The sequence below is a fragment of the Coregonus clupeaformis genome, unplaced genomic scaffold (genome assembly GCF_020615455.1).
Source record: "Coregonus clupeaformis isolate EN_2021a unplaced genomic scaffold, ASM2061545v1 scaf0049, whole genome shotgun sequence".
Classification (NCBI taxonomy): domain Eukaryota; kingdom Metazoa; phylum Chordata; class Actinopteri; order Salmoniformes; family Salmonidae; genus Coregonus; species Coregonus clupeaformis.
The window spans coordinates 155,001-165,000 of NW_025533504.1; the positions used below are offsets into that span (position 1 = coordinate 155,001).

General features: G+C 44.3%; 1 protein-coding gene across 5 annotated transcripts in view; it reads left to right on the forward strand.

Annotated features, from left to right (window-relative positions):
- Positions 1–10,000, forward strand: part of LOC121555536 (histone deacetylase 9-B) — a 50,753-nt gene that overhangs the window by 26,201 nt on the left and 14,552 nt on the right. For 3 of the 5 annotated variants that reach the window (XM_041869370.2, XM_041869372.2, XM_041869374.2), the window contains 2 exons: positions 3,700–3,832; positions 4,106–4,227. In XM_041869370.2, the coding sequence (XP_041725304.1) occupies positions 3,700–3,832; positions 4,106–4,227 (255 nt within the window). The remainder of the gene's footprint in view (positions 1–3,699; positions 3,833–4,105; positions 4,228–10,000) is intronic. The other 2 variants (XM_041869371.2, XM_041869373.2) reach the window with 1 other exon arrangement.

The window sequence follows — 10,000 nt, forward strand, 5'->3', positions numbered from 1 at the left end:
CAAACAGTCACACTCCAAACTCCACTATGGCCAAGACCAAAGAGCTGTCAAAGGACACCAGAAACAAAATTGTAGACCTGCACCAGGCTGGGAAGAATGAATCTGCAATAGGTAAGCAGCTTGGTTTGAAGAAATCAACTGTGGGAGCAATTATTAGGAAATGGAAGACATACAAGACCACTGATAATCTCCCTCGATCTGGGGCTCCAAGCAAGATCTCACCCCGTGGGGTCAAAATGATCACAAGAACGGTGAGCAAAAATCCCAGAACCACACGGGGGACCTAGTGAATGACCTGCAGAGAGCTGGGACCAAAGTATCAAAGCCTACCATCAGTAACACACTACGCCGCCAGGGACTCAAATCCTGCAGTGCCAGACGTGTCCCCCTGCTTAAGCCAGTACATGTCCAGGCCCGTCTGAAGTTTGCTAGAGTGCATTTGGATGATCCAGAAGAGGATTGGGAGAATGTCATATGGTCAGATGAAAGCAAAATATAACTTTTTGGTAAAAACTCAACTCGTCGTGTTTGGAGGACAAAGAATGCTGAGTTGCATCCACAGAACACCATACCTACTGTGAAGCATGGGGTGGAAACATCATGCTTTGGGGCTGTTTTTCTGCAAAGGGACCAGGACGACTGACCCGTGTAAAGGAAAGAATGAATGGGGCCATGTATCGTGAGATTTTGAGTGAAAACCTCCTTCCATCAGCAAGGGCATTGAAGATGAAACGTGGCTGGGTCTTTCAGCATGACAATGATCCCAAACACACCGCCCGGGCAACGAAGGAGTGCCTTCGTAAGAAGCATTTCAAGGTCCTGGAGTGGCCAAACCAGTCTGCAGATCTCAACCCCATAGAAAATCTTTGGAGGGAGTTGAAAGTCCGTGTTGCCCAGCGACAGCCCCAAAACATCACTGCTCTAGAGGAGATCTGCATGGAGGAATGGGCCAAAATACCAGCAAAAGTGTGTGAAAACCTTGTGAAGACTTACAGAAAACATTTGACCTGTGTCATTGCCAACAAAGGGTATATAACAAAGTATTGAGAAACTTTTGTTATTGACCAAATACTTATTTTCCACCATAATTTGCAAATAAATTCATTAAAAATCCTACAATGTGATTTTCTGTATTTTTTTCTCATTTTGTCTGTCATAGTTGACGTGTACATATGATGAAAATTACAGGCCTCTCTCATCTTTTTAAGTGGGAGAACTTGCACAATTGGTGGCTGACTAAATACTTTTTTTCCCCACTGTACCTGCTGGAGCGCATACTACGGGTGGGTGTTGCTATGGTGACCAATGAGCTAAGATAAGGCGGGGATTTGCCTAGCAGTGATTTATAGATGCCTGGAGCCAGTGGGTTTGGCTACGAATATGTAGTGAGGACCATCCAACAAGAGCGTACAGGTCACAGTGGTGGGTAGTATATGGGGCTTTGGAGACAAAACGGATGGCACTGTGATAGACTACATCCAATTTGCTGAGTAGAGTGTTGGAGGCTATTTTGTAAATGACATCGCCGAAGTCAAGGATCGGTAGGATAGTCAGTTTTACGAGGGCATGTTTGGCAGCATGAGTGAAGGAGGCTTTGTTGCGAAATAGGAAACCGATTCTAGATTTAACTTTGGATTGGAGATTCTTAATGTGAGTCTGGAAGGAGAGTTTACAGTCTAACCAGACACCTAGGTATTTGTAGTTGTCCACATACTCTAGGTCAGACCTGTCGAGAGTAGTGATTCTAGTCTGGTGGGCGGGTGCCAGCAGCGTTCGATTGAAGAGCATGCATTTAGTTTTACTAGTGTTTAAGAGCAGTTGGAGGCTACTGAAGGAGTGTTGTATGGCATTGAAGCTCGTTTGGAGGTTTGTTAACACAGTGTCCAATGAAGGGCCAGATGTATACAAAATGGTGTCGTCTGCGTAGAGGTGGATCTGAGAGTCACCAGCAGCAAGAGCGACATCATTGATATACACGGAGAAAAGAGTCGGCCCAAGAATTGAACCCTGTGGCACCCCCATAGAGACTGCCATAGGTCCAGACAACAGGCCCTCCGATTTGACACATTGAACTCTATCTGAGAAGTAGTTGGTGAACCAGGCGAGGCAGTCATTTGAGAAACCAAGGCTATTTAGTCTGCCAATAAGAATGCGGTGGTTGACAGAGTCGAAAGCCTTGGCCAAGTCGATGAAGACGGCTGCACAGTACTGTCTATTATCGATCGCGGTTATAATATCGTTTAGGACCTTGAGCGTGGCTGAAGTGCACCCATGACCAGCTCGGAAACCGGATTGCATAGCGGAGAAGGTACGGTGGGATTCGAAATGGTCGGTGATATGTTTGTTAACTTGGAATAATGAAACACTAGCCAAGGCTGTAGTGACTAGTGATGACTAATGAAACACTAGCCAAGGCTGTAGTGACTAGTGATGACTAATGAAACACTAGCCAAGGCTGTAGTGAATAGTGGTGACTAATGACACCCTAGCCAAGGCTGTAGTGAATAGTGGTGACTAATGAAACACTAGCCAAGGCTGTAGTGAATAGTGGTGACTAATGAAACACTAGCCAAGGCTGTAGTGAATAGTGGTGACTAATGAAACCCTAGCCAAGGCTGTAGTGAATAGTGGTGACTAATGAAACACTAGCCAAGGCTGTAGTGAATAGTGATGACTAATGAAACACTAGCCAAGGCTGTAGTGAATAGTGGTGACTAATGAAACACTAGCCAACGCTGTAGTGACTAGTGATGACTAATGAAACACTAGCCAAGGCTGTAGTGAATAGTGGTGACTAATGAAACACTAGCCAAGGCTGTAGTGAATAGTGATGACTAATGACACCCTAGCCAAGGCTGTAGTGACTAGTGATGACTAATGACACCCTAGCCAAGGCTGTAGTGAATAGTGGTGACTAATGAAACACTAGCCAAGGCTGTAGTGAATAGTGATGACTAATGACACCCTAGCCAAGGCTGTAGTGACTAGTGATGACTAATGACACCCTAGCCAAGGCTGTAGTGACTAGTGATGACTAATGACACCCTAGCCAAGGCTGTAGTGAATAGTGATGACTAATGAAACACTAGCCAAGGCTGTAGCTTGGACTTTATTGTAGCATGTTTTTCCCCCACTAGAGGGAGATGTTCCTACATTAGATCATCTATTCAGAAAGACTAATTCTATGAGAAATAAAATACCTGATAGTTGATGTGCTAGGTTTATGGATATTGTTAAACCAGACAATGTGAGACTCATATTTTAAAGCAATACAATGTGTTTATGTGATGAAAACATACTATAGAAATACTAAACCCAGTGTCTAACATTTCAAAGCAACTCTATGTGTGGATGTGATGAAACAATACTATAGAAACGCTATACCCAGTGTCTAACATTTCAAAGCAACTCTATGTGTGGATGTGATGAAACAATACTATAGAAACGCTATACCCAGTGTCAAACATTTCAATGCAACAATATGTGTGGATTTGATGAAAACACTATAGTAATACAGTGCTGTATAGATATACATTTGGTAGACAGTCACTGCATCCCCAATGGCACCCTATTCTACTAATGTTTTGACAGAGTTAGTGCACTATAAGGGAATAGGGTGCCATTTGGGACACAGTGGCTCTGAGTCTGTACCCCCTGAGCCCCAGGGTGACCCCAATCCCTGTCTCTCTCTGGCTGCTGGTCTCACAGGTGCTGTGGCCAGTAACGAGGTGAAGCAGAAACTCCAAGAGTTTCTGTTGAGTAAATCAAACAAGGACCTGTCCACTGCCGGAGCCACACACGCTCTCATCCACCACCCCAAGCTCTGGTACACGTAAGTACTCACTGTTGTGATTCTGTCTAATAACTTCTTCCACTACCATAAAAATACTTTTGGGCATCTGAAGCAAGCACACAATTTTTCTTCAGGAAAATGTACTTTTGTAATTCAAAACAATGTTTATATATTTATATTCAAGCGTATGTCACTGTTCGCACACAAACCAAGATTTTCGACAAAAATATAATTTTGTAGATAATAATTGAGTAGATACTTCCTGGTCGTGCTGGATGTGACATGTTGTGGCGCTGTGTGCTCTGTGTCCAGGTCCTCCCACCACACATCTCTGGACCAGAGTTCTTCTCCCCTGGGAGGCATGTCTCCTGTCTGTCACTACACACTCCCCTCCCCTCAGGACGGCAAGGATGACTTCCCCCTGAGGAAAACAGGTACGGCCACAAACACACACACACACACACACACACACACACACACACACACACACACACACACACACACACACACACACACACACACACACAGATAAAATGTTACTTGTCACAGGCGCGGAATACAACAAGTGTAGATCTTACAGTGAAATGCTTACTTACAAGCCCTTCCCAACGATGCCAAGTTAAAATAAGAAAATAAAAACACAACAGCAATAAAACACACCAGAATGAAACTATATACAGGGAGTAGCAGCACCATAGCAATGTGCTGGGGTACAAAGTAGTTGAGGAAGATACATGTAGGCGGGGGGTAAAGTCACTAGGCACCAGGTTGAAATCGAGGTTAGTAACCGACGATCTGATGTCCAAAAGTGCTTGGCTGTAATAGGTGATAATAGTATGAACTTTCTGTACCAAAACAAAGGAAAGATAAACACAAAAAAGGTCTGGACGGAACTCGTAAGACGGCGACCATGTCGCGTACAAACACACACACGAACACACACAACAGCACACACTCAACCACACACACCAGCGTAAATGTACCACACTCAACCACAATCAAACTATTTCTAACACTTAGCTCCAAATGAACTGCAGGACATTCCGAAGTCGGTTATATCCTTCTAAGTGTCTATGTTAACATATATGTGGATAAATCCTTTAACAGACATCTTGTCCTCAACCAGTATGTGTCTGTCTGCAGGCTGTTACAATTACCTTCCATGAATGGGTTATTAATACAATGAATGTGCTGTGACCTCTGTCATCCCAGGGTTACCGCTGTGTATCCACACAGCATTTCCTGACCATACTGATGACCTGCTAATGACAATCAGTTAGGCCTATTATGACCTTTGAACCCCCACCCCGCCCCCAAGGCCCCTCTCACCCCCCGTACCCCTTCAGGGGAACCCTTACTCAAATAATGGGGAGAGGTTACAAGGTAAGCCAGAGCAGTAATAGCTATCAGAATCCTTCCCTCCTATTTGACCTCTCCTAACATAGAGCAAAACGTATGCATCACCAACAGAGCACTAACACACACTGTTGGAATGATAATACAAAACCGATGCAATCTTTCTTTCCAATTGTAAGTTGATGATGTTATAAATTGTGTGTTCCTTTCCTCACAAAGACATAGGCTACAATGCTGTTCCCTGAGAACTAACTCCAATCTTTATTTATTGTGTTATTAACGGTAATACACAGACAAAGGCCTAGGCCTCACTGTTAGGGCTTCTCAGTTGGACAGTTAATGGAAGACTTAAAGTACCTTTAATTTCTCTAGAGTTATGAGCTCCACTAACTCTTTTGAAAACACACAACTTGTCAGCCAAAGGCAGCTCAGGTTTGTTGGTTTAAAGCTGAGGATCTCTCTAGGGAGCTATGTATAAATAACAATTATACCTCCCTCTACGTTTCGCTGCATGCCAAACCAAAAACTGTTCATAATTTTGCCGTGAGGTCACGGAAATGACATTACATTCTTTCCATTTTGTGTCTCGTCGAATTACGACGGTAAACAATTATACCTGTTTAATGACTTTACCGCTTGAGCTGGCATGTTGTGTATAAACACAATTTAGAGATCAGGCTAGGATAATTATGTTGTCTGTTTTTTGGTACTTTGTAATATACATTTAAGCTAATTTGTAGTCATTGTGGAGACTGTGGTTAAAATAAGAACTGGGGAAGCACATGAAATACAATTGTGTTTATTGTGTCTCTCTTTGGAAAAAAATTCCCGCACAAGGAAATACCTCCTCTGTCTCTGTTTGTTTCTCTCTGGTAACATACCTGTAAACCTAGGAGGTTAGGGGTGGCCTGCAAGTCCACATAACCAGTTGCCAAAGTATAATAATGTGCCTCGTCCAAATAAGAGGGTTCCCAGAAATGATCTTGAATTTATCTTGCGAGGCAGATGGAGTATTACCATCAATGCTTTAGCCTAGGTTTACCTTTGACACAAGCTGCAAAGAAACAGCACATTTATGAACACTAAAAAAACTCTCCCTGCCCTACATTTTTGCGGCACTAAATTATAAAAATCCTTATGATCTTCCTTTTGGATTATCAATCATCTCTGTCTCTCTGAGTAATTATTATGCATTGATAAAAGCCCCTTACAAAAACATATCCTGCCCTTTGGATTCTAGAATCTATATGTGGTCATTTCTTGTGCGAGGCCCCTTACACCCCCCTCCATTTCCTGTCCGTCTTCATTAAAGTCCTCAGAGAGGTTGGCAGGCAAGGGGGGGACACAAGGGTTGTGTTGTTCCTGGACACGTTGTCCGTCATGGACAGCTGACAGTGTGACAGGCAGTAGTCACTGAGTTAAGAGGACTGTAGCCGGGCAGAAGGAACTAAGACACCACTGTTTGTTTAATCAAAGATAGCCTTCTGAAAACAAAGTGGAGAACAATTTACAGGTCTGGGTTACGTCCCAAATGGCACCCTATTCCCTATATAGTGTACTACATTTGACCAGGCCCCAGAGGGCTCTGGTCAAATGTAGTGCTCTATATAGGGAATAGGGTGCCATTTGAGAAGCAGTCTGGGGGTTTGACTACCTGGTTTTTAGCTTGGCTGGCCGTAGGGTCTAACACCTTCTTTTTGGGGGGGAATTGCAGTTGTTGTGGTGAAACTGGAAACTTTTTGCACTTTTATGATTTGCTTTGAAACTAGCCACTTAGCGAATGCTCCTATGCCACACCTGCCCTGCTTCTCTGTTGGATAAGTCAAGAGCTACTGTTCACAACAAAGATTAAATAAACAATAGTTACTTTTTTCTTTCCGACGTTTTTTGCTTCAACAGCCACATACATGCCTTATGCATGCCCTTGAAAGTCACAGAACCTTTGTCTCGGTTTGGACGATGCCGTTCGGAAGCCTATTTGAAAAGGATCAAACACACTTCATTTGACAGGCTATGAAATATGAATTGTTGTTGTTGTTGATGCATTTATATTGCACTGGGAGATAGGGAGCCCAGGTGCTCTTGTGTTATTCCATCTACTGTACCGGTACTACTTTGATCACCAACAGACGTATTAAGGTGAAGGCTGTTTAAGCACTAAACCAATAAGCATTACAAATGCTTCCTCTCCTCTGGAATCAGTCCATGTTAGGCTTCTCTAATCACAAAAGGCCTAGCGGATTCATCATGCTTTGATCACAAGATCGTCCCTTGAATACGTCCTTGACTCCCCCCCCCAAAAAAGCATTTTATTCCACAGAGGAATATAATTCCACGTGATAAACTTGTTTACTTGACCATATATCTTCTTTGTACCATGTCCAATGTCTCAGAATAGACGGGGCTCAGGGCACGTGATGCCCCGGGCCATGGTAAGAATAGCCTGGCTTAGTGGAAAAGAGAGGTGCAACACCCTCATCTCCAGTCTTGACCCACTTACCAAATGTGTGCAGCAGGTGCAGTGGAAGGAGGATTTCACATTGCTTTCTGAAACCAGGGGGATATTTTAAGGCCTGGAGGCAAAGTAACCCTCTCCTTGTACCTCCCCGTGGTGAGAAAATGATCCGCGCTCATTTCAATAGTAATAGAATCAAAACGGGTGAACATTTTTAGATTTGTCTAGACTAGATGAGTTCATGGAAGGGTTCATGGATTTTGAAGCCGGTGGCTTTTGATAAGTACCGTAGAATGACTTATGAACAGGGGAAGAATCTGGTTCTTTATCAATACAGATGTAGAAGGTTTCATAACTCCATATCTCTGAAAACTACAAGACATCTTTGAGTAGAGACAATCCTGGACTTGTAGATGTAATACCCTTTTCACACTTCTGACCCAAGCTGAGCCGAGCTGTATTTCTGACCCAAGCTGAGCCGAGCTGTATTTCTGACCCAAGCTGAGCCGAGCTGTATTTCTGACCCAAGCTGAGCCGAGCTGTATTTCTGACCCAAGCTGAGCCGAGCTGTATTTCTGACCCAAGCTGAGCCGAGCTGTATTTCTGACCCAAGCTGAGCCGAGCTGTATATCTGACCCAAGCTGAGCCGAGCTGTATATCTGACCCAAGCTGAGCCGAGCTGTATTTCTGACCCAAGCTGAGCCAAGCTGTATATCTGACCCAAGCTGAGCCGAGCTGTATTTCTGACCCAAGCTGAGCCGAGCTGTATTTCTGACCCAAGCTGAGCCGAGCTGTATATCTGACCCAAGCTGAGCCAAGCTGTATATCTGACCCAAGCTGAGCCAAGCTGTATATCTGACCCAAGCTGAGCCAAGCTGTATATCTGACCCAAGCTGAGCCAAGCTGTATATCTGACCCAAGCTGAGCCAAGCTGTATTTCTGACCCAAGCTGAGCCAAGCTGTATTTCTGACCCAAGCTGAGCCAAGCTGTATATCTGACCCAAGCCGAGCCAAGCTGTATATCTGACCCAAGCTGAGCCAAGCTGTATTTCTGACCCAAGCTGAGCCGAGCTGTATTTCTGACCCAAGCTGAGCCAGTACAGAAGGCTTCAGGTTTCTACGATAGTATGAAAAGTGTATAAAAGTAAGGCCTTGTAGCCAACAGCACACAGTGCCCCAACATATAGTCTTTCTGTAAGGCTCGGTCCCAAATGGCACCCTATTCCCTACATAGTGCACTACGGGCCCTCTGGGCCTGGTCAAAAGTAGTGCAGTATGTTGAGAATAGAGTGCCAGTCTAAGAGTCCCACTAGGCAGCCACCTGGCCTTGTCTTGATCCGGCAGCCTAGTGGAGACAGGCATCACACTGACAGCAGGGTTAACATTGAGATGGAGTGGAGACAGGCATCACACTTACAGCAGGGTTAACATTGAGATGGAGTGGAGACAGCATAACACATTCAGCCTCCACCAACCTCCAACCCTGCAGATAGGACTTTCTAATGTAATAACCTGGTTGATGTATGGGCATGTTAAACACATCATGGCTCATTCATATTGCTGCCTGTTTTAGTTGGGTGATGTGTTGGCACTTTGCCAGTTAACCAATGAAGTGGCCCAGGTGTTTGTATCAATGTGAGAGCTTCGTTAGTTAGAGATGGCTGCTGCCAGCTTCCGCTCCTGTTGCATCGTAGGCAGGTAGCATTAGCACTGGTTTTTCCACAGAGACAAATGGAATGCGTCCTAAATGGTACGAGATTTGACGTGACTTCCGTCTCGCTTCCGCATTGTCTCCGTACTGCTGTGCTGTTTGTTGCTACTTGGCTACCTGCCAAACTATTCACGTTTTACTTTTAATAAACGTTTAATCAATCTTTGTGTTCAACAAATTTACCAACTTTTTAGTTTTGTCCTCACTCATCTTTTTTCGTTAAACTTTTTCACCCCGGACGTTTATCCCGAGACAGAAGAGTCATTTTCCTGTGCGTTTTAGCTGCCAACTTTACGTTATTTTCCTTTTTTCCATCGCAACTTTTTTCCCTTATTCAACTTTTTCACTCCGGACGCTTTATCTGGACATGGTTCATCAACATCTTCAACAGCCGAAGCTAAGTAGTAACATTAACATGATGTCTTCTAATTGCAGTCGCTGTACTCATAATATACAGGAGAACGATCGCCTTACGGCGAAAATAGCTGTGCTACAAGCCCAGCTTCAGACGCAATCGTTAGGCAAGGGTAATCTCAGTGTAGGAAAGGAAGAAACAGCGTCTGTGCCACCAGTAAGTGACCTGGTCAAAAGTAGTGCACTATATAGGGAATAGGGTACCATTTGGGACACAAACACGGTGACAAAGTCTGTCCGTCTCTCGCTGCGCCGCTGTCTGGCGTTCCCG